This window comes from Oreochromis aureus, linkage group 23 (genome assembly GCF_013358895.1).
Source record: "Oreochromis aureus strain Israel breed Guangdong linkage group 23, ZZ_aureus, whole genome shotgun sequence".
Taxonomy (NCBI): Eukaryota; Metazoa; Chordata; class Actinopteri; order Cichliformes; family Cichlidae; genus Oreochromis; species Oreochromis aureus.
This window is the reverse complement of record NC_052963.1, coordinates 10,933,528-10,958,976: the sequence shown is the minus strand read 5'-3', so window position 1 is coordinate 10,958,976 and position 25,449 is coordinate 10,933,528. Positions and strand designations below refer to the sequence as shown.

At 42.3% G+C, this 25,449-nt stretch overlaps 2 protein-coding genes across 4 annotated transcripts in view; one reads left to right on the top strand and one right to left on the bottom strand.

The window, feature by feature from the left end:
- The window catches only part of LOC116328877 (histone demethylase UTY-like), a 40,398-nt gene extending 20,284 nt beyond the window's left edge, over positions 1-20,114 (bottom strand). For both annotated transcript variants that reach the window (XM_031750770.2, XM_031750771.2), the window contains exons 1-4: positions 19,699-20,114; positions 19,497-19,560; positions 674-782; positions 397-446 (exon numbers count right to left, since the gene is read on the bottom strand). In XM_031750770.2, the coding sequence (XP_031606630.1) occupies positions 397-446; positions 674-782; positions 19,497-19,560; positions 19,699-19,877 (402 nt within the window). In that variant the 5' untranslated portion in view covers positions 19,878-20,114. The remainder of the gene's footprint in view (positions 1-396; positions 447-673; positions 783-19,496; positions 19,561-19,698) is intronic.
- Positions 20,115-20,124: 10 nt separating this feature from the next.
- On the top strand, positions 20,125-25,261 carry LOC116328898 (FUN14 domain-containing protein 1). 2 transcript variants are annotated; one of them, XM_031750795.2, is made up of 5 exons: positions 20,125-20,790; positions 21,202-21,370; positions 22,997-23,072; positions 23,568-23,702; positions 23,989-25,261. In XM_031750795.2, exons 1-5 carry the CDS (start codon positions 20,766-20,768, stop codon positions 24,064-24,066), a joined length of 483 nt encoding a protein of 160 aa, XP_031606655.1. In that variant the 5' UTR covers positions 20,125-20,765; the 3' UTR covers positions 24,067-25,261. The 2 variants fall into 2 exon arrangements, with proteins under 2 accessions (XP_031606655.1, XP_031606656.1); XM_031750796.2 differs by having other exon boundaries at positions 20,616-20,790; positions 23,568-23,696.
- The last annotated feature ends 188 nt before the right edge of the window (positions 25,262-25,449 follow it).

The following is a 25,449-nucleotide window of genomic DNA, read 5'->3' as shown; positions in this document are numbered from 1 at the left end:
AATAACTCAGACGTCAGTGGTCAGTGGGGTGAAAAAAGAAACTGGTGGCTAACAGATTATATAACACTGCAGCACCTGATAGAATTAGATCTAAAAAAACAAAAAACAAACTAGAATTCAGGTTCACCGCCAAGTGTCAACTTTGCAGAAAACACAGTGAAAATGACTGACATGAAACCTGAAACCGCATCTTACACCAACATCTAACCCAGCTGAGACCAAACGTGCTTCCGGTGTATGTGTGGGAAATCGTGAGTGTGTGTGTGTGTGTGTGTGTGTGTGTGTGTGTGTGTGTGTGTGTGTGTGTGTGTGTGTGTGTGTTAGAGTGAGAGTGAAAGAAGGTGAGAATATCACAAACAATAAGAGAAAGTGAACGTGTAGGCATGCGTGTCTTACCTTCCAGTAGTCTGACTGTAAACTGTAGTACCTCTGGTATGCTGATAATGCTGTAAAGAGATGCAAACAGAGATTTACGAGAGGAAATGACCAAGCGGCAAGCTGGAGATGTTTGTTCTTAGAGGAACAATAACTACTGTGCTTAAAAATGTGGTAAGTACTCAAAAGGCATGACAGCTGAAATAGAAATCATTATTCGACCAAAACAGTGTCAGGAAAAAAAAGAAAAAGAGCGTATAACCCACTTGAGTGCAGGTGAAGGGAAGAGATGACTCACCTTTCGGATAATCCTCCAAGAGGAGGTTGAAGTGGCCCAGCTGGCAGAATAACTCAGGGTCCACTTTGCCCTCGGCCTTAAGGATGAGTGAATCGTAGCACCGAACAGCCTAGAGGGAAAACAAAAATAACACCGGCTCAGTTCTGTGTGTCGCATGCAAACATCCACGTCTGCAAAGAAAAGAAGCGTGGTGTAAGAACGTTACAAAGTCACAGCGTGGCTGACGTCAGCTTCCAAAATCTCTTCTGCAGATAAATATCAGGTTAGGATTTAAGCTCGCTGCAGAGGAAAGCTTTTGCAGTATATCTTGTAGAGATCTCCCCAGCCTGCGGGAGTACAGAGGCCGCTGACTCTGAGCTGGATACTCGCATCTGAGGAGGTCGGCACAGACAAGAAACAGCGTTGCGATCACTGCTGATTCAGATCCAGACCAACACAAGTTATATTGACTTCATTAGTCCGGAGGAGAAATTTGCAGCTTGCTGTCATCAAGTCCTTCCACTTTTTAAATCTCATGCACCTAAGTCAGCTGACCAAACTTGCATTATAAATCAGTTCAACCCAAAAAACAAACAAATCATCCAACACTGGACACACTTAGCTTGTCAACTGTACCTCGTAATTCAGAGCAAGCTAACGGCTCAATCACACGAGTAAAAACAGAAGCCTCCTTACATCTACATAAAAAACACAACTGCCTGGTGACTGTTTTGAATTTTTTCACGTTCCGTGACAGATCGCAGCTTATGGTGGTGTTGATCTGAAGCTGATTGCACAGGTTGCCTTATATGAGGCAACCTTTCTGCAAACAGTTGCAGTCTGATTTGGACTGACTGCAATCGCTCTCAGAAAGACTGTTAAAAGGTTTACAAAGAATTGCTGTCTAATTTATAAATGCAGACCAATTTGCAACATGTTGCCATCCGTTTGAACGAGTCCTTAAAAATGAGCACAACTTGAGGGGACTCTACTCAGCTGGCTGGATTCTGGTTATATTCCTGTAGAATTCTGTCTATGTGAAGAGCAACAGATGATGATTTTTGATCATTTATAACAGTTAATTGCTGTATTATCAGAACCAGAATGCATATAGCTGGCAACTCTAACTCTGTGTTATGGCATCATTTATGGCCAACTTAGTGACAAGTGTTTGGTGTGCTTCTTTTTTCAGGAGGAAAAAACCTGAAGTGAGATAACTTTATCTAACTGGATATTGACAAAGTTTAACTTTAAGGGCATAATTTTCTGTTGAAAAAAAATGTGATGGACTGCACTGCAATACTCATCATATCTATCCATCCATCTTCTTCTGCTTATCCGGGACCGGGTCGCGGGTCCAGCAGCCTAACCCCAGACCTCCCTCTCACGAGCCACCTCCTCCAGCTTATCTGGGGGAACACCAAGGCGTTCACAGGCCAGCCAAGAAATATAATATATCCAGCGTGTCCTGGGTCTGTCCCGGGGCCTTCTCCTGGTGGGACATGCCCAGAACACCTCACCCAGTAGGCATCCTTATCAGAACCACCTCAACTGGCTCCTTTCAATGTGGAGGAGCAGCGGCTCTACTTTGAGCCGCTCTCGGATGGCTGAACTCCTCACCCCATCTCTGAGGGTGAGGAGTTCAGACTCAGGTTCAGACCCCTATGAGTGAAAGATCCAGGGAACGGTTCACCCTGCCCGGGACAGGGTTACCAGGGCCCTGCCCTGGAGTCAGGCCTGGGGAGGGTGCCAGAGGGCGGCCGGGCACAGCCCGAAAAAAGGACATGGGCACATCCTCCTGCAGGCCCAGTACCCACAGGAGGCGCCGTAGGGGTCGGGTGCAATGTGTTCCGAGCGGCGACCAGGAGCGGAGGCCCAGGCGGACTGATCCCCAGCAACCAAGACTACTCATCATATCGCAAAATGTAAAAATGACAACATCATCACGTCGCAGGGTGTCTAGTAATTCTAACTTCTAGTTTTATCTACATTATTTATTTGGAACTGAACAAAGAATTCAGTTTTTCATTTAGTTTGTGTTCTTCTATAACACCTGAAGCTTCTGACTGGTCAGAATTAAAAATTAAATCAAATATTTTAACCGAAAATTAAATTACAACTTTGCATCTCAGGAGAAAACGGGGACCTTAAAAACTGGCATAAATAATGACTCTATTTAGATCATCTCAGACATCAACTGACATGAAAAGAATTATCATGATAAGATTAGAAAGATAAGATGATAACAAACATTCATATGTTATCATCTCTTTACTACTACTTTATTACTTCCTGTTGTGATGGGATTATTAATACACTACTGGAAAACTGAAAGTAAATTAAGAAAGCAGCTCTAGCAGCAAATGATTCAACACTGTGTTTGGAGTCGACTGACAGCAAAAGTTTCACAAAATAAAAGATTTATCAGCCACATCTGTGAAATTAAATAAATAAACCTATCTGCCCTCGCTGTACTCATGGCAGTAATTATAACAATTTATGCACTGATATTGTGTCAGAAACAGGCTATTCGCTGTTATTGCTCTCCAGTTATCCATCCGTTTAACTGTGACCATGAAGGAAGTCCGAGCCATAAAAAGAAATCAAGCACATGTTGTCCATTTCCCCTGCTGCACCAGGGCAAACAAACACAACCAGTGACCTCGCCTTGCACCTCGTTTCTTTGGTGCCACACTGAGATCGCATCAAAGATGGCACAGCTGGTGCTCGACACCGAGTGTGGCAGCCGTTCTGCCACTCCGAGCTGAGGAGAGCCAGCTGCTCAAGTAAGAGAAACTAAGAATGCACTTCCAAGCATATGCAGAAGGAGGGAATGTTTTATCTCTCGTCTTTGTGGACAGGCAAGTTCAACCACAGCTTTTAAATGGAGAAATAACTACCAAACACACTGAAAAAGGACCTCTGTTTGCCTTTGTTGGGTAGCGCTGCCATTTCCAAGAAACAGTTATGCAATCAAAAGCTTTTATTTTACACGGTTATCATCGTGATGGAGAGACTGAAGGAGAAAATGCAGCAGCAAACACCATTAGGAAAGAAAAACAGAGCAAAATGTGAAGAGCGACAACAGCCGAAGACAGATTTACAGCAATAATACTCGAGCACGTTTGGCTGCGTCTCAAGACTTTTCAGAGAAATTTTGAGCATAATATCTTCTTATTTTTGTAGTTTAAATGTAAGCATAAAGTTTTCTAAATCTCAGCCTTGCAGATAACTTACTTGCTGTCTTTTCTTCAAAATGAGGAGACGTCATCAGAACTCATATTAGCAATCCCTTTGAAAACCAAAATTCTGAAAATGGATCAATTGTTCTTGTCAGTACTGTAAGCAGTCCGGGGAGTGCATATACTGAAGCTACAAGTCTTCCAGAAGCATACACTGACAAGTGCAAGTCTACCCTTACATACTGAAGAAAGATGCCCACAAGCACAGGAAAAACTAAACGTGGAAGACGGACACTAGTGCAGCTGTTCCAATTGCATCGCCACAACTTATTGACAAGAAAAACATTAAGAGTCTGGTGGTAAGTGATTCGCAAAAGGCATTATGCAAACAACGCTATTGTGCTTTTCAGGCCAGGGAGGAAAAACTTCCAATTAACTAGAAGCACCTATGGGAGAATGATGAGCCGGTCATCAGTCAGGGCCAAAAATGCTGGAAATCTGCCGATTGCAGTCCCTGGCTGGTCAGTTGGCTTGATCTTGCTCAAGAACAAGACCAACTAAGTCTTAGGTTTGAGTAATAATTCTCCAGGCTTTCTGAAGCCCTATTAAAATTTTTCATTGGGTTTTTCATTCATTTTTCAGATGCCTAACTCAAGAGATTAGCCAGTGTTGTGTCTACACATAACTTTGTAAAGAACCAATATTACATTTCCATCTTTAGGCACTTTGTTTCTAGCAATTTGTTCCAAAAACATATCACTTGTCTTTGTGTGTCAAACTGTTATCTGCCAAAGAAAACAGTTTGACACACAAAGCTGTTTTTTTTGTTTTTTTAAAACACCAACAAGCTGATTCCTAAAGAGCTATAAGACAAATACTTCACATATCTTAGCATGATGTTCAGTGTGTCATTAAAAACGTTGAGAAAACCAGACAAGTGACAGCCAAAAGAAGAAGTGACAGACCTAAAGATCTATTTACAGCAGATTAACAGTATCTGAAAGTCATGTCCTTAAGAAACAGGAAAACATCCAGCAAAGACCTGACACAAGACCTGAGAGATGCATCTCGCCCTTTAGTAGATCATCTACTGTTCACTGAATCCTAATCACAAGTGGTCTCAGTGGAAGGAAGGGAAACAGGGAGAAAAAGATAAAGTACGCCAAATTACACAACAACTGGACTGAAAATCAGTGACAACGGGTCTTATGGAGTGATGAACCCAAATTTGACATTTTTCAGCATGACTTGATCTGAAACACACTGTCAATGCATTAAAAGCATACCAGGATAGAAAAGCACACAGTGAACACTATGAGTCATGGACTGGCCTCCCCAGAGTCTGAACCGCAACATCCAAAGACGACCTTTGAATGTCCTTCAAGGAGCTTGGAGAACTGTTCCTAAAGACTGCTTAAAGAACTACGAGAAAAAATTGCCTAAGAGAGTTCAGACTGTGTTGAAGAATAAAAGTGGTCACACCAAATATTGACTTTCAAGTTTGTTAGAATTGTACATTTCTATGCATGTTTGATTAAAGAGGAGTGGCACAAGTCTGGCGGTGTGGTGGTTAGCACTGTTGCCTTTCAGCAACCTCAAATCCAACCTTGGGTCTTTCTGTAGTCTGGATAAGATGGATAAGATAAGATTGGATAAGATGAAGATAATAATTGGAAATACTGAATATCAAATATTTGTACAATAGATTGAAATGTGGATATTCATTTTCTTCCATTTTAAAATTTATACCAAACTGTTAAAAAAAATAAATAAAACGATACAAGCAAAAACATTGGTAATCTCAACTGGACTTCTGTACCATGTGAGATTATTTTGTTATCATATGTTACTTTATATCTGTAATCAAAGTACTTGAATTATGATACTGCTGTAGATCATATTATACCCCTTAATATAGAGTGTGTGATCAGTATGTAGTTTTAGTTTGCATTATACTTCTGACTTAAAAGAGTGTGGAAATCATTAGATCTATTTGATTGACCTGCATTACTCGACACTGTTGAATGTGTTACACTGTTTCTTGACATTTCATACTGCTGAATCATGAAGAGAATGTTGTGTGCAGAAGACCTTGTGCCGATAATAGAAGAGAAAAGACCACATTCCATACCCCCACCTTTACAGAGAGCAGAAAGACAGGGAGCCGAGGTCATAACTTAGGCGCCGTAGGAGAGAAAACATGTGAATGTTTAGGCTTTTTATGACTAGGTGGGGGCCACTAGGGGTTATAAAAGGCTGAGTAACCCGTCACCATTTTGAGACTTGCTGTGACCCTCTGCAGGCAGGTCTCCCCATCATGATGGTTCTTATGCTCTTAAGTGTTGAATTATATGGAAATAAATAATTGTTGATTGAGCATTTATACACCGAGTATTGTCCTTCCTTCAGCCCAAAGATTAAAAGAACTGGGAGATTTTAACAACTTGGTGCCTGGTGACCCGGATCTTTGGTGTGCTGAGGAGGGGCAGATTTGGCCTGTGGTGAGATCGTGGGGCAAGGCGAACAGAGGGCCGGCCTAAACAGAAAGGTAAGCACAGCCTGTTGTATTATAAATACCAAATGTGCATATTGGGCTTTCCAAATTAATCGGTTCGCTGAGTTACACGTATTTTCACATTAAATTTGTCGGTGTCTGGTTTTTGGCGCAAGATACTAACAACAAAAGTTGAGGCTGAATTCCAGTGTGTTAGATAAACTGCTTCTACCGAGAAACTAATAATATACTACGTTGAGCTAGTTGCAGTTTAATTGCATCTACCAAGAAACTAATAATATACTACGTTGAGCTAGTTGCAGCCCACTTTACCTTCCACATTTAACTTTGTCTAAGACTGGCTTCTGTAGCAATAATACATTAGAATCTTTGGAGACGCGGCCATATGTCCAGTACATTGAATAGAGGTTTTGAAGTTGGTTTATGGTGTCGGATATAAGCCCTCGTTGATGCGGTCATAAAATTGGTATAAGATTAAGGTTAAGCAGATACTGGCTTACGGTGTCGGTTAAGCACTAGCAACGCGTAATGCGGCTGCACGTCCGTAGGTTTTGGTTTATGATATGGCCGTGTTCTGGTGATGCGCCGTAAGTGCAGTAGTGAGGGGTTGCTGGTTTCAGCACATTGAATAGAGGTTAGACGGTGGTTTATGGTGTCGGTTAAGCCTCGAGGGCTGCGGCCATAAAATTATAAGTAAAATATTTACTTCACCCCGATTAAAGGTAAAGCAGACCCTGGTTTATGGTGTCGGTTTTGAGCCTCGGGGACGAGCATCACTTTTACGATGCGATTTTGCCCCGTGGTGGCGGTCATAAGCGCAGTGAAAGGGGTACCTGGTGTATGGTGCGGTTGTGCTTCGGAAGAGTTCTAACAGTTGAGCTTAAGAGGTTTCTGTGTAAATTTCCGCTGATGAAAAGCGCTCTCTGTGGGTCTCACTGCTGGTGAGGCGCGCTCTGGGCGTTAGTGTGTGAGGCGCGCCTGGGTGCTGCTCTGTGTGTGAGGCGCGCTCTGGGTGTGTTTCCGTGTGTGAAGCGTGAACACAGTGACAGTGGCGGTTGATGTGTGAATAGGAGGACATTAGTGCGAAGAGAATGCTTTAAGATCAAAGGTTGACGCCTAGTGTACCTGTGGAAATTAATTTTGCCCTGGGGTTGGCTCCCCCACCGTACGTTGGACGCGGCGTACGGACCAGCGGCGTCTGGAGGTCCAGGCTTATCACCTGAGAGCTGAGGGCCCTCAAACGATAACAGAGTAACACTGGAACGGCCGTGTAATCACGGGTTCACATTTACTCTGGAATAGAACAAGAGAATGCTTTGACATCTAAGGTTGAGTTCTATAGTAGTCAAAAAGAAAACCGAGGTTAGAGTCCTCATTTCTTAAAATAGAGGTTAGAGTCCTCGTTTCAGTGACGTTTCAGTGGTTAAAATTGTTGTGTGCCTGTCCCCTGATAACGTGAAATTAAGAACAAAGAGGGAATTTGGAGCCACATAGAGATAGACGGGCAGAATTGGGTGTATTACTCTGTGGTGTAATAAAAATAAAAATTAAAAAAAGGAGAGAGAGGAAGGTGTTGGGAGACTGACGTGCAGTTTGCGCTGTCAAGGTGGGCGTGTTGCCTGCTTATATGTTTAACAGTGATGAAAATGATATTAAATAAATCTCTTAGTGTGTTAACACAGGAAGCTACGGACCTGGACCAACTGCCCCCACAAGCACAGCGGCCGAAGCAAAATTATAGTAAGGGGAACCACACCCAGCACGAATCAGCAGCTGTGAAACAGACAGCAGCGAGGAGAGAATTAGAGGAGAAATGAAGGTTTTAAGAGCACATGAAATTGGGTTGAATTTTGGGGCCAACGGACTTGTGGAGGTTGGGAAGGCGTCCGGAGCATCACAACAAAAGGTGAAACAAAAACACACACAAGCAGAGAAATGTGAGAGAAAGGCTCCTTTTAAGGTAACGCCTTGTTTGAGAAAAAGTTAAAATTAACCTGCCTAAAAATGCACACACATGCAATGAAAAAACAGCTTACACTCATGAACATGTGAAGATTTTCCAGCAAGGTTAAAGCAGCAAAAATTAACATACTTTTGTTGTTAAATGATGAAGTTTATGCATTACTAACAAATAAACCCTCTGGGTTGCAGGACAACAATTTAACTTCAAAGAAAAAAGAAAATAAAGAGACTGGTATGACCAACCAGTGATGAAACGACAAATTTAGTGGTTAACAGTCAAATTGTGAAATGTTTTCTGATGATTGAACAACAACAAGTGATTACTGACGGAAAGAAATTTCTCTTTGTGAGTTTAAACATGATCTTAAGAATTTGAACATGTGCATGTTGTCCTGTCAACTTGGTGGGTTATGAGTTGATTATATCGTGAGAAAAAAAAAAAAAAAAGGGGGGAGAGAAGGCTGACACAGGGCCTGGCCCGGTGTTTCTCCTCCCTCTTTGTAACACAGCCAACACAACATCATTTTCCTGTTCGTACACTTCTGTTTGTTTTTGTTTTGTTTTGTTTTGTTTTTTTTGTTTGTTTTTTGTTTTCTCTTTATGTTTAATTACAGGCTGCTTTGCCGGCCCTGAAAGCCGAGGCTGACCTGGACTCCTGCTCTCCCCTCTACGTGACCCTGACCAAATGCTGCAACAGCTGGACCCACAACAACAACCTGAAAAGGTCAACAGTGCTGCAGGAATGCGATCTCATGCAGCAGAGACGGAGAGCACTAAAACCTAAGGCCCGGTTCACTACACGGGGGAAAATTCTCAGACAGCTTCAGCTGACAGAGCTGTGACGAGACGCCCGCCAAGCCCGAATGAAAAGTAAGGCCGAGCAAAAGAATGCTGACCTTGATAACTCTGCATTTACACTGTGCAGGACAGTGATGGACCAACACGGCAGCAAAATGAGCGTGACAGAGACAGGAGGAGCAACTGAGGTCAAAAGGCACCTCAGAATGGACAAAAACACAGAAGAAGATGCAGGTTTCACCTGCAGTGAGCATGGACATTGGAGAAAGGACTGCCCCGATTGGGGTCAGAACCAGGATGGACAGAACTTTGAGCAGCAGCAGCAGCAATGGTCGCAAACAGACTGAAAAAGGAGGAGGGCAGGACCCCAGGGCACGCTTCAGGCTGTGGTTTACCCAAAACACCAGAACAGGAAAGTGATGAACACACACACACACACACACACACATTGAAATGCTGATTCAATTCACTGAGAAGTGATCCACACACATACACATACACATGCACACGCTTGTGCAACGAAGAGTGATGCGTACACACACATACACGCTGATGCAATGAAGAATGCTTTGCTAACAAATGCTTATGCTGATATGCAAAATGCTGCACACAAACATCCCAATACATAATTTTTATGAGGCCATTGATTATCGTTGATTACTTAAAATGTGTTTTATGTCACCCAGAGTACATTTATGTAGATTTTAGGGGTAAGGTCTAAAACAGTTTGGTTATGAAAACAATGTCTGTGCGTGATGTCTGTTTATGGCTCAAGGCCTTGACTGAATTCTTTGCTGTGCTTCATACACAGCCCTGATGAGGAGCAGTGGCACAGAGTGAAAATGATGAATTAATAGTGTAAGTTTAGGTCGAGTACGGCATTTTCTGTGATTGAGATTTAATTCAAGGAGGAACAAAGGTGCTACGGTACCTGAGGTTCTCATGCCTTAACAATATTGTCCCGGCAGGAAGCAAAACGTTCCTGTGAATTTCTGGTTGATTTTTGGTTTTGCTTAGCGCTAGCTTAATTTTATCAGTGAGCTTTGGCTTGTGTTCTTTCTCTAAGCAAGAGAGGGATAGTTTTATGCTTGGACATGTCTGCAATGGGCCCTAGTTTGTGTTATTTTTATTAGTATTTTGTTGGTTACGTTTGTGTTTGCTTTTGTTACAGTGCACTGAGATAAGAAAATCTGAGAGGTGTGATCCACCGGTGGTGATATTTTGTGAGTTCATGATTTAACAATCAGCTCTTTAAACCAGGCCTGAAAGATTGAAATTTAAAGCGCTATAAAATATTATTACTGTAAACAGTTGCAAAGTGTGCTTCTCCATGATTGTAATTGGCTTGGGAGAAATTCACTTATATGGGACACTGATCACATAAGATAGTCCTGAGTCTAAAAGGATTGCAGCGAGTCAATCCAGTCCAAAAACAAGGAATTGTTTTCCTTTAAAATGATGACGTCATCCTGCTGGTGATGGATGCTCGAATAGGTTGCGTGAGACTCCATTATCAGCAACATCTGGTATGAATGTGTGTGAATGAATGCATGTGACTGGACTGTGATGGACGGACTAAAAGTTTTGACTGACTTGATACTGAGACAATGACTGCACCAACTTTAGGATTAGTAAATGCCAACAAACAATTCACCCAGCCGGCAAGAGAAGGGTGGATGCTTTGTTTTGTTTTGTTTTGTTTTTGCAGGAGCAGGAGGATAAGAGAGACTGAAGGAGGAGACGGTAGCTTCACATGAGAGTGTGGAACTGCAGACTTAACCCTTTGGTTGCTGATTTTGAGTTCTGAGATATGATGTCACTAACCTTCTCTTTTAATTTTCTAGCTCCGATGAATTGACACATGGGAGTGTGTCAAAAAGGGGGAAGTTGAGTCTGAACATCAAACAATGGTTTTATGAACAGTTTATGACCTTATTTGTGTGTTTAATAATTTAGGTATGGTAAAACTTAAGCTTAGGGTATGTTAGACTTAGAAATGGGTCATTAATTTTGATTTCTTTTACACACACATAGATTATGATTAGAATAAGTCCCTGGGTCAGAGAGTCCTGAACATAATATATAATAGATTATCAAGGCTAGGGAGAGAGGTGTTTTGGTATTCTGTCTCTTGCAGAGAAAGGAACAGACACCAGACGGGGACACGGAGGTATGAGGACCCTTCACAGCAGAGACAGATGTAGGGACTGCCGAGACAGCAACTGGGGTCAAGTGTCATGGCGTTAGGGCTCCTCGAGAGGATGGATCCCATAAACACAGCAATAACCATGAAGGGGTTGGCCAAAATCTAGGAACACCAGACCAACGAGGTTCGAGAGGCTCTTGGCAAAAGGGGACACGGCGGTGACCCCAAAATACACAGATCTTTGTTTGAAATCGGGGCAGAATAATCCCTGATCTGTGCAACGACTGAAGGGTGGTCTAACCCCTGAGGTCGAAGAAAGAAGAGCTGAGAATCACCCAACTGGAAGATACTGGTAGCTGCAGCAATAAAAATAAAGGTTAAAAGCTCCTTAGACAGAGGTTCTAGTCTGAGTACATTTGAAAGGTATAAGGTGGCATCAAAATGGGGGTGGAAAACTGGAGCACCAAAATAAAGCTGTGGGAGAATTGGGGAGTGATGGGAGTGTCATCTGTAACTGCTGTTATTATTGTAAATCTAATTTTTCTTGCATCTGAACTGCGTAAACACAGAGGTCATCCCACATATGGTCCACCCGTTAAAGGGGGACAGAGGGCCTCAGGACCAAGAAGAACTGAACCTTGTAACGCTGGAGTGTATGTTATAAGTGATCTCTTTTTTAAGAGATCAAAAGGGGGAATTGTGAGATTATTTTGTTATCATATGTTACTTTATATCTGTAATCAAAGTACTTGAATTATGATACTGCTGTAGATCATATTATACCCCTTAATATAGAGTGTGTGATCAGTATGTAGTTTTAGTTTGCATTATACTTCTGACTTAAAAGAGTGTGGAAATCATTAGATCTATTTGATTGACCTGCATTACTCGACACTGTTGAATGTGTTACACTGTTTCTTGACATTTCATACTGCTGAATCATGAAGAGAATGTTGTGTGCAGAAGACCTTGTGCCGATAATAGAAGAGAAAAGACCACATTCCATACCCCCACCTTTACAGAGAGCAGAAAGACAGGGAGCCGAGGTCATAACTTAGGCGCCGTGGAGAGAAAACATGTGAATGTTTAGGCTTTTTATGACTAGGTGGGGGCCACTAGGGGTTATAAAGGCTGAGTAACCCGTCACCATTTTGAGACTTGCTGTGACCCTCTGCAGGCAGGTCTCCCCATCATGATGGTTCTTATGCTCTTAAGTGTTGAATTATATGGAAATAAATAATTGTTGATTGAGCATTTATACACCGAGTATTGTCCTTCCTTCAGCCCAAAGATTAAAAGAACTGGGAGATTTTAACAACCAGAAATGTCCGGTCAACATTTATCTTGTTGCTGTGGGATAAAACTTAAATGTATAAATGTGTGGGTGAAAACGTAGAGGAAAATCTCAAGTAAATAAGTTGAGAAACAGAAAATGCAAGTGCTTCAACGCACGTTTATTACAGGCCAAAGTTAAGGAAGTAAAATCTAATCATACTTCGTGGCATGATGATCTGATTTGGTATCACTAAACGCAAGACTTTCAAAAAAAGGCTGACTGTTGGAGCATGAATGGCAGGAGGGTTCAGCTGCAGTCATACTCAACAGGATCGTTTTTCTACACAGCAGCTAGAGTCACATCTGCATTTTGATCATAAACAAGTGAGTAAACATGGTTTCAAATTGTTTTTAACAGTGAGCACCTGATGAACTTGATCCTTGAGCTCTAGTGTGATATGTGAGGAAAAACAAAACAGAAAAACACGTCAATCCAGGAGAATCTCAGACTGTCAAAAGGAAGTCTGACGACATTTATAACCACTCATCACAAATATCAATGCACACATTTCAGAGTTCAGTGCTTCAGAAATGACTGGCCACGGTTATTTTAACAGAGACGGAGAAAAAAAGTGATATGGTCCTGTGAGCTATGAAAGTAATAAGAATATTGTGCTGAATTATGGTTGTTTTGAATGTCCTGGATTTCTTTTTTTCTTTCATTCATTTATTTTGAATGAATATTCAGGGTCTACCCTAGGTTTCTGGAGGGCTGAGGCGCTGCAAGGAGGAATGCATTAGCATCTTCAGACTTTTTGAAGTTATCATCTGTGACATCCGATTTTCTGCTTTTCATCATGAATTTATCCTCGCCATGGGAGCAGAACATGTTGCAGGAGCCACTGCAATCTTCTCCAGGTTAAACTGGGCTATACTTTTGAAAACAGTCTGAAAACACTCACCAACTGTACAACATTAACACTACAAAAAAAGACTTCTAGATTAACTGACAATGGTCTACAGCCAATCTCGTGCCGTGTCTCCTGTACAGTACAGAATGCGTTCAGCTTGTCAAATTTACATAAATCTTCGATCGCTAGCAGTGTGACTCTGAAGTGCTGCACTGTATGTTTGTAAGTTTTCTCCCCAACAAACACAACAATGTCGACGAAACGTTTTGCACTGTCAAAGGCGCCCACAGGTGCCTTTGGTTTCATTCTATAATACTGGACTGATTTTTCTACAAAGGTTTGAACTTTGAGAGTGTTTAAACAGAGAAAAGTGTAAAAATGTTTGTGCCTCTCTGAGAAAAGTGTATAAAGTCTGTAGTGAGGGGTTTTACAGCCCTAAAACATCTATAATAGTTGTAAAAAAATACAGTTGGCTACTTCGCGGATTTCACCTATCGTGGGTTATTTTTAGAGCTCAACTCCCGCGATAAACGAGGGAACACTGTATAGTAATATAGTAACAGTAAGAATAATAATATTTGGTGTAATTATTCAATCTACAGAGATTCAAGACTGCACTGCAGACAAATTGAAAAAAACAACAACAACAACAACAACAACAAATTGATACTAGCTGACATAGATCTACTCAAAACTACTGTTAAGGATGTCACGAACTTCAGTTTGAATTTTTCCACACATTCAGTAGTCGGTACCAGTACCTGTACTATTGTTTGATTATCCCATGTAAATAAACTTCTCTATTAAAAAGTGGTTACAAGTCACAGACATGGTGGTAGCTGTTTATTTCTAATGTTAACATTATATTTTCTTGACAGGACACAGACTGAAATGTTAGAATGGTTGTGGAGCAGTCTAACCATGAGGAATAATGTTAGGTACAATGTGTTAGCTTTATAGCTAATATAGTGTTTATGTAACATTAACCACTGCAAACATTTTAGCCTGGCTCAATCAAAGCTAAATAAAAAGAAATGAGGGATGGCTCAAGAGTTTTGTACAGTATATCTATAAGAGCTAGGCAGTTAATTAAACATGAACAAAAATCACAGTCAGAATCTGGCATAATTTTGCCCTTGCATTTATTTTATTTTTTTAAACTTCTGTTAATACTTCCCCCACATTGTATTCACGTACTGTCCTCTTAAAAACATACCATCACCTGTGTTTTCACATGACTCCACGTGAACGCATTTTGGATTTAGGAAAGCAGACATAGTATGGTGGTTTACACATTTGCCCAACAAGCAAAAGATCTTCTGTTCAATCCCAGGAGGAGACAAAAATCCTTAAGGATTGTGTCAAAAACAGCATCTGGTGTTTAAAAAATTTATTTTATTATTATATTTAATAATAAAAATAAATAATAAATAAATAAATCTGCTAAATGAAACGTGTAGCAACTTGCTGTTTGAACATTTGACCACAATCATCCCTCCTCAGAAAAAAAACAAAACAAAACTTTAATAATGCTGCATATTTACAGTACAGTCAAACAGCAAGTTAAACTAAAGAAGCAGCCAAATGATTTAATGGCAAAACAAATGATCGATGACTTGAGTTCAACATTATTCCATCAGTCTCAAAATTCGACTAGAAGACTTTTTAACCTGCTTACAGGTCAAAGTCTTTTTTTTTTTTTTTTTTAAAAATACTGTTTGGGCTTATAGACTTTCTTTAACAGGATAGTAGACAAGACGCACAGTAAACGGCCTGAGGGTGGATTTAAACTTGGGCCTTACGGCACATGGGTCTCCTGCACAACTCAGCAAGCTAAACCAGCAGCCCAACAAACAGAACAAAAGCAGCATGCACATAAATTAGAGAATGTTTTTATTTATTTACTTTTTAATTTATTATTTGTTTTATATGAGTGGTACAAACATTTGTGCTAGAGCAGCTACTGGTGCCAGGTTAAAACCACCCATATCTGGAACTTGACAGGTATGATTGCCTGATCAAAAACAGCAGCACTGTTGCAAAATGAACAACTTTTCATTCCCACTTTAGCACCTAAAAGGTAGTAGAGCATACTCGCCTGTCTGCAGCAGTACTCGTGAATGAGCCCTGTGCACATGCATATTGTTACCCATATAGAAGCTGTGTACTACCTGATGGTTAAAAAAAGAAATACATTGATTATTTAACCTACATATGTAGTTGAACTCACAGCACAGACATCGTCTTTAACTGAACACCTCCGTCAGCTCAGACTAACACAGCTCGATTCCATAAAACGTGCACAGATAAACACAGCTGTATTTTAATCTGCACTAAATGTGCCACCAGCTTGAAATAAGCGCTAAGCCATCATTGTGTCACATACAAGAGTATCCAAAACAAACTTCTATTTTCAGCTAGTGAACGACTTAATATAATGTGAGAACTTGGTCAAATACCCAGATAACCTACCAAAGCAGTATTATGAAAGAACCTGAACGTGTTCAGGACTATGGAGTGTGGCTCCGCCCTGCAGATATAGCCACAAGTTGGCCACTTCTCTATTGTCAGATATTGGCATACTGTTAGTACCATGTATTTAGAGTACCTCATTCATGCAGGGGCGCATGAGATTATTGCACACAGCCTTGCCAAAAACTGAAGTGGACTGACCTGCGGTTGCTCAAAACAGTATTATAATGTTAATATTATTAACATTTTTAGAGCATTCAGACATTCTTGTGAAGTACCTTTACATGCAGTACATTTAATTTACTGGAGGGAGGGCAGGAAGAAAAATTCTTGAATGGTTTTTACAATACAGCAGGAAGATTTATTTCTGTCATTTATATTGTTTCAAATAATATCACCAGCCTTTATGAAAGTGATCCTAGAGCTCAGCCTTCGGATTGCTCTATATGCTCAATTTTAAACATTTTTGTCACAGTCTTGCTGCTGCTGATGTGTCAGAACGGGCGATATTCCTTAATATGGTTATCATAGCCAAACCTGTTGTTCTAACATTCTGCAAGCCAATCAGAAGAAAGTTCCCGTAATGGGAGGGTTAGGTTGGAGGTACTATTACTTGTTTCAGACTAAACAATGCTCAAGATGAGATAAATAAGGACCTGCGACACATGCAAAGCTACCTCTAACACCCCAAGAACAAACATGTGGAACTGGAATGAGCATAGCAGACCCATTTTTGACATTATTCATCATAAGACCAACTAGTTTGTGGACAAATTTTTACTCACTCAGTGGAAATACAAAAAGCTCTAATAGAGATAATTACTCATTACATGGCTGTGAAAGATGGGGCTGGAATTACTGACTGATAACGCATGGTCCTTTTAGTAGCTGTGGGTACTGAGTGATTTGATGCTAGAGTGACCTTAATGCGAGGCAACAATAAGCTTCCATGGCCAATATCTCAGTTCAGGTCTACAGTTATCTAAACAAATGTCCTACAAAGACTTCAGCTTCCAAGTGTAGCATGAATGGTGGCTGCTTTCTATCCTGTGTCCATGCTAATGAGTCAAACAGTATGTAACAGTCAAACAGCATGTTAAATGTCTGCAACTAGCATTATTTAAGTTAATCCCTGTGGGAAAGAGCTGTCCTCTGTAAATGACCTTAACCATTTCAGAGCCGCAGCACAGCCAGCGCCTCAGACGCAACAGAAGAAGCGTCCAAATATCTAGTTTTCACGTGAGTGTGTGTGGACTGAGGAGAGCACATGAACTCCCCCCAAAAAGCCATGAGCCACCCCACTCGAAGACCCTCCTTGCTGTAAGCATGTTGCCAACCGTCGCACTTAAGACACAGAAATAAGCACACACCAAAGCTGAAAGTTTCTCTTCCACCTAGTTAGTCTAAATTTACGTCATTGCTGTCCGATAACGGGTTGTGATACAATGACCTAGTTCTGTCAAGCAATGTTAAACCCACCCCCATCCACAAGTAGACCTAGCGACAGCGCGAGCGACACGACCAGTACAAAGTGCCAGACAGGACTACCGTTCTGAACTAATAAGCTGCAAGTGGGAACGGAGATGTGGAACCCACCAAAGAATTCGCATGTATTCAATGCAGAAAGCAACAAAATGAGTAAACATTGTTAAAGTGAGCGGCTTGTGAGCCCACCACATAGGTGTTTGTTTGATGATTATTTTTGGGGGAGTTGAGCGAACCAGAGAACTAGAAGGTAACCCCAAAACTTGTACTTATCTGCACTGACAACAACGGTATCCCACATGCAACTCTCAATCTGGTAAAAATTTGCTCCAACGAATCATCTGTGCATTACAGCTGTAAACCGACTTAAATCAACTGCAGTGCTGTCAAACCTTACATCCACATCCGAAAGGTTAACAGATGCACAAACTAACAGTATGCTACGAAGGGACCCTGCATTAAGGGTCCCTTCTAGCTTATATAAAATGTTTCTGAATCATGTCTGTTGGTTGTAGACAGCAACAAAGACACAGCTAACACTTTAAGTTAGCTGGACTGGGAAGCTGCCTATGGATACAGGGCTGTCTGTCAGTACTATAAAGAAAGACTGTGTTTATAATGCCGTCTCCCAATAATAAAAGGCACAATATCACTTGTTTAGCCCCTGAAACCAAAGCTATTCCACAGCACATATGACCAAACAAGACTCAAAGCATATATATGTACCACACTTAAAAGCAAAAGCACTTTGATTCAAAGCATTGTGCATTAATTGCCTTCAGCTTGGAAGCAGGGCACACTCCTCTTGCGTTCTGCTGCTAATGCGAAAGGAACACTTCCCAGGCATCCCACACCACCTCGTGAACAAGATTCACGGACCCCCCCACCCCGAAGAAAAACAATCAAAAAATATATCACGAGCTGTCAGCAGCACTCTCTTTCTCCCCATCTTCCACAGTTCTGCGATGCATTCAGAAGAGAGAGGGCTTTGCTCTTTGTTAGCCAAGCGACATGTTAGGCACACAGGTAGACTGCGCCTGTTCAACACGCAGCTTCGAGAGCACATGCAGAGTCCAAGGCAGGGCCAATGGAAACTGTAAACAAAGGACTGTGACACCACCTGGGTCAGCGAGAGGGACACGTTTTTACGGAGGGCCGAGACCCGTGAGAAAACCCAAACCACGCTTTAGCGAGCACACGAACGGGTCCGAAAAATATTCACAGCAAATAGGTTATATAGCTACCAGTGTCACTCCGCCATGTCCCGCCATCTTGGACAGGCAAGCCAGCCATTAACGTTACTTGTAACGTTTGTCAACTCGTTCACGCGGACACCAAACACACGCGCGCACACACAAATGAGCACAGCAGGTCCCCGAAAGTGTTTTAAATGGGCCAACGCAATGCCATAAAACTCACCAGACTGTGCCAAAGACGAGACGAAATGCAATTGCTACGGGCACCAGCTAACCTTACCAAATAACGTCAGTGGTGCACCCCGAAGAAAGCTACAGCCTTTCCGTTACTCCCACCGATGTTTTAGCGACATACGAGTACCAATGTGTTTGAGGTTGGGTGGGAGGGATATCCTAGCAGCTACAATTACACAATTTCAATGTGACATAAAACTTTACTCATTATAGTGCAGCACCGTTTCCAGTATGTGTTACACAAATCCGTGACGACGTTGTCTTGGTAGTGGTACAAATACACGGGGCTGTATGGGATAGCTATCCAGCTAAAGGGGAAGGGCGGTTTCCGAAAAAAAAGAAAAAGGAAAACATTAACATATGCTAACTTTACAGGCAAATGAAGGGAGCAGTAGCTAGCTGGATACACGGGCGGGCCAGCGAGACGGCGTTAGCCGCAGGTGCAGGGTCGCTGTTCATCGGAAGAGGGTAGCTAACTAGCGAGCTAGCTGCCTGGCTAAGAGGGGCTGCGGCTAGCTGGCCTTGGTCTCCGTAGCGAGAGGGCCACTCAGACTGGCTTGCCACTTGAAAGCAAATTCACCGCCATGCACGACTAATGACAGATTCAAGAGAGTCCCGTAAACCCGGGTGCTGCTCGGTTGCAAAATAGATCCAGTTAGATTCACTACCTTCATCAACAGGGCCTTCGTTCTGGCGCCATCTTCATGAAGCTTCTGAAATCCAAACAGTGAGCTGCAAGCAGAAGACAACACAGGCAGCTCAGTATCACTTGCAGAGCGGCTCGAGGACAATATCGACATGCAAGGCAAAATAAAACAATCAATTTTCAAAGTGTGCGTTCGTGTGAGTGCATGGGTTTACTGTTCCGACCTGTCGATCCCAGCCAAACTATCCCTCTCCTCGGCTGTCAGTGTCGGAAAGTCCTCCTCTGTTTCACTCGCTTTTCCCGCCGCCATTTTCTTTCCCTCATCACCACTAGAAGAAGCCGAGCCGAGACTCCGAGCAGCAGCGCAGGCAGCAGCGGCGAGAGACACACCGCACGATTGCATGGAAAATCGCGACGCGGGGACGAACGGATCGCTCCGCCAAATCAAAGAAGGAAAACTGAAGGGAGCGAAACGATCAAAAACTTTTCTCCGGGATGAAAAGATGCGATTCGATGTAGTAAATCCTTTCGGGGGGGACAGAAGCGCTCTCCGGGTAGCTCCTCAAACGTCACATTTTTCATCACAAAGTGGTATCGTGCAGCTATTTGAATGCAAATAACTGAGTACAATATCCAAGATGTGAGTATTTGACAAATAAAACGCGTTTCGGCCGCGAAGATAAAGTTGTTATAATTGTGTCACCCAAGCGAACCCACGCGCCGCTCTGGCCACGCCCTCGCCCCCCCTCTCCAGCCAATGGGAGCGCGTGTATACCACCATATGACTTCCCTGCTATACTATTCTTTTATCTTAAATATTCGCGTTCTCTCTGCAAAACCACTCATTTAAAGAAAAAAATCCACCCTGATAAAATATTTAAAAAATAAATACAGATTTTTTTTACGTGGCTCTCTTGTGCATGAACCATAGCACTGTTTTCCCGACAAATGCTCTAATTTTCACACGCTAAGACATCATCTCATATTCAGTAATACATATTGACACATGGGTGTCAGTTTTCGCTCATAGATTATTTAAAAAGTGACTGCGAAGCATAACTCTTTCCAATCCTGTCAAACCACGCGACTCTTTATGCACCCAACCCTTATTTTTATGACGTCTTCACAGTCAGACTTGCAGAGTTGCTGCATTTTATCAAATAAAGTTGTTAAACTGCTTGAAGCCCAATCAAGCAAAATGAAAGCATTTCAACTGACGTGGCAGCGGCATCATAATGTGGGCGTGGTTTAGCTTTGTCAACATCCTGATGACATAACTAGTTTCTCCAAAATGGCGACGGCGGATGAGAGAGAAGGTTAGTGTTTTGTTTGTTAGAAATAACCGTTGTGCGATCACAATTCGCATTTAAATTCGTTTTTTTTTCTCCATGAGCAATAATTGAACAGGCACAAGGGCTTTATCGTGGCTCATACGTGCCTTTTGGTCTCCGGTAGCAGAACCTTCGCGTCCAGGCTGGAAGCCATTTGACGCTAGCCAGCTAATGTTAGCTTCCAAACTCATTTACATAGAATAAGCACCCTCAGAGCCTGTGGAGGCTGAAGTGCTTTTGCAGTTAGGAGGACTTGAAGATCAAGCTTTGTGTTAATAGGACCACACAGGGTGCAAACAGTTCCTGAGCTATTAGAAAATACGCCCCGAATGTAAGCGAGGTGTAGCATATGCACATTGTAGCCCTTTAACTTTGTATTTCACTCCAATTTCATAGCGGGCCAGGACGACCCAGAGAGCGAAGATGAGGTTTATGAGGTTGTGGACCTGACTGAGTATGCCCGGAGGCACCAGTGGTGGAGTAGAGTGTTTGGGAACAATTCAGGCCCCATTGCTGAGAAGTACTCCGTGGCCACTCAGCTCATGATGGGAGGAGTGACTGGATGGTAAGGACTCGGGGTCTGTGTTCTCACTGGGACATATGTGGATCCAATGGGGGTTTAACACAGTAGCAAATGTTGGGCTGTTTTGAACTTGGGACAATAATATGCAGAGAAATAATTAATGTGAGAACACACTGCTTACTTGTAGAGCTGCCATGGCTAAACCAATAAAATGATTGAGTGTATACATTAAAGGAGACTCTGTATGCCTTTACTTCCAAACAATATGTACGTATGCTGTTAGAGTGGCAGGTACTGTCTGTGTAGGTTCTTAGTCGTCTTTGCCATAGTTTTCTACAGAGCTTGAAAAAAAGAAGGCAAATGGTGGAAAGAGCTGGGTAATTGACCCCACATGAGGTCTCATAGTGGTTTCACCCTTCATGGTACTGACCCGTGCCTTTTTTTTACACTTTGGCTCGAGTCGGATGTCGTTGACCCACAATTGATGACTCGTGTGATCGATAGTGGGGCAACGAACTTCAGGTCCACCTCCAAAGGGGACAAACCCCCACTGGGGGTTAATGGAGCGTTCCAGATTAAGCCGGAAATTGGGATTTCCAAGTTCCCAGTCGGCATTTTCACCTGAAACGCCCCCTGAACTCAGAGCAGCCCCACCAATCCCAAGTTAACATTCCAAGATGGCAGCACCGAACTGAAGAGCGATAGAACTTTTAATCTGTGCTGCCCCTGTTTTGTAATCATGTATCTGTAAATCTGTTTTGTTTTTGGGGGGTTTTCCACACTTTTCTGACTTTACTACTGGGATGCACTAACTCGAATTCCAACATAGACTCCAAGGTTCCTGGAACGCACCATAAACACCCGGGACTCTCCACAGTTTGTTTTTAGAACTTGATGAGTGGTGAAACGTCATAACAAGCCTTAAGAAGTCCAGTATCCCTTTTTTTCACACTCTCAAGAGTGGTGGGTGTCACAAGCCAATGTGCTCCCAAGTGCTGGCCCCAGTCTGAAATAAATGGCGAGGGTTGCATCAGGAAGAGTATCTGACATAAAATCTTTGTCAAGTTAGATCATGTGGATCATGAATAATGAGATTCATGGATGTAGTGAAGGAGGACATGCAGAAGGTTGGTGTGACATACGAGGATGCTTGGGATAGGGTGAGATGGAGAGAGTTGATCCGTTGTGGCAGAAGAAGAATTGGGGTTAAAGATTCATAATGAGATAATGAGGTTGTTGTATAAGCAGACATCCCGAACAATAATAATAATAACAATAACAATAATGATAATAATAATAATAATAATAATAATAATAATAATGGTCATCTGTGAGCACAGGAGCCCCGCCCACCTTTCTGTTTACATGGGGTAGCCAGTCAAAAGTACCTTGATTTAAAGGAGGGTGAAAAGCTAAAATAGCTTTTTTCCAGGCAGTAGATGAACTGCAAAGCCTTAGTAATGATTCAGTATAAGGACTAGATGTTACAATCCCTGCCTGATAATGCATTCCTTACAATGGAGAAAGTCTTGAGGGATGGCTACTATGAGGAAAAGACACATAATGACTGTTTTCAAGTATGAATCAGGCCCAGGGAAAACTGACATAATAGATTCCCCTTTAAATATTTTAAAGGAAGTAACCCACCCTTTCTCTTAACATTTACAGGTGTGCAGGTTATGTCTTCCAGAGAGTTGGGAAGATAGCAGCTACTGCTATTGGTGGCGGGTTCCTTCTTTTACAGGTAAGAGCACCATAATGCTGTGATTGTTTAGGCTTAGTAGTTAAATATTTAGCAATTCTCCATCAAGAGTCATAGAGAAGTACGTGCTTTGTAAGATTAACATAACTCCATTGACAAGTGAAGACGCCAGCTGTACGACATGACACTCAGCTGGTCCCCCCTCTCCACCACAGAAAGGCGAGCATTGTGTGTCAGCTGGCACTAAATGGACACAGGCCATCTGGACACTTAGAGGGTGCTTCAGCTCCGTCAGTGGCATTATTTTGTCACTTAAAAGCATTCTTCGTTTTGCAAGTAGATTAAAAGCCCGGACACCCAGATGACTTGATTATCAGGCTGAACACACAAAATAATTTTTTAAGATCATGTCAGAGGCCTACTGTGGACACATGCTTCCAGAAAGGGATTCTGTCCTTCAGAGTGCAGAGCTGAGGCAAATATGAAGAAAGGACAAAGTAACGCTCATCAGTTTTGTTTTGTTGTCGTTTTCTGCAGATTGCCAATCACAGTGGCTACGTGCAGGTGGACTGGAAGAAGGTGGAGAAGGATGTGAACAAAGCAAAGAAGCACTTGAAGAAGAAGGCAAACAAAGCAGCCCCAGAAATCAACACATTCATTGAGGAGGTAAAGGTACCTGGAACACAGCTTGCTCTTTCTTTATTTCTCGCTTGTTTTTTTGCTTAAGCTAAATGCAATCTTCCTTTAATTTGTATTATATTAATATTGGGGGGGGGGGCACCATGTATTGGGGTCCATTCCTAAGCCAGCAGTGCCCTCTAGTGTACTCGTCGAGCTACTACACCTAGTAGCTGTGACACTGCAGGCTCAAGGCAAACCAAGTCAGATGTTTCGAGGTGCTGGGATCTGTTTTGTTTGTTAGTTCTGATTTGACTTTTCCCTCGTCTCTCCTCTGCAGGCCACAGATTTCATAAAGAGGAACATCGTCCTGTCCAGCGGGTTCGTCGGCGGCTTCTTTTTGGGATTGGCCTCCTAAAGGCCGCCGCACACACTACAATCTCCATTTACTGTGAATCATCACTTTCCATTGCTTACCTCTCTGCCCCATGTGTGTTTTGATCAAAAGTGATCGTGGGGAATTATGTTGAACACTAAACCACCTGTTCTGAATCAATCCTAGCTTGCTATTATCATTCGAGTGCTCATTTCGGAGGATGTGTGTGAGGTGGTGGGTCGGTAAGAGGATCGGGGGCGCTCGGATTGTACTGTGAACGATGCTTCCGAACGCATCGAGCTGCCACAAACAAAAGTTGGAGTTTCTTTTGTGTTTGCTCGTGCAAATGAGACTGCCCCAAGTGTTTGCCAGGTGGATTCTGTGGCATGTGTGGGCGCCATTGTAAATATATAGCCAAGCCCCTTTTTCAGAGCTGTAAACAGACAAGCACACAAGCACATACACACAAGTAAATATTGTATAAACAGCATGGAAGGTGGCAGAGTGGGAAGGTAACACCAGCCCCCAGTCTGGTGCCTAGTTGTTTTTTTCTAAATTATTATTAGTATAGCTGTACAGTTTGTCGGGGTCACATGCCTTTCAAAGCATGCTGGCAAACCCAGTTATGTTGGTCACACTGACTGGGGGGGGGTAAAGTAAAAAGGTAATTTTTCACTCTGAACTGGAGTCCATGCTGATAAAGAACACATCATTAGTAAGTTTAATTTGTGAAGTATTAACCCCCTCCCCCAATTTGTTCCCTAATTCCCAGCTCCACAATGCCCTTTAATGAAGGGTCGAGCATCTGCTGTGCCCTAATTACCACCATCACAAGCCATATGCCCAAAGAGACACCGGTCCAGTCGTTACAGAGCATAATGGAGCTGCAATTTTGACTCCTACGCCCTCGCTATTGTCGTCGTGCATTTGATGGTGTGTGTGTGTAGCATTAACAAACAGCGATGCTGCCGAGTCATGCTTCATCATGTTAATCAGCTATAGGGGAGTCCAGTTATCACACGTTGCTTATTGTCTTTTTTGCCTTTTCTACTGGTGCAATATACTGTAATGTTTTAGCTGGTTTTTTGTTTTTGCATCCAGCTGGTATTTTGTATGCTTATGTTTGTATTTAATATGATTTTGATAACTTTTATTTCCTGGTTTTATGTCTCCTTTGAAGTAAAGTTGCCTGATGTTGTTTTAAATGATAGTAACATTAAAAAAAGGATGCTTTTCATTTGGCCTTTTTTTGTTGTTGTTTTTAAGCAATCTCAACAGTCTGGCTTTGTGTCTTTGCAGTAGCTGGATTGATAAAATCTTAAACCTCAGTCAGATTTGACTGCATTTATCAGTTGGTGGTTTTCACTATCACCTGGGCTCTCTGCTGTAGCCTTGCATCAAATTGTTACCTACTTCAGTAAGAGA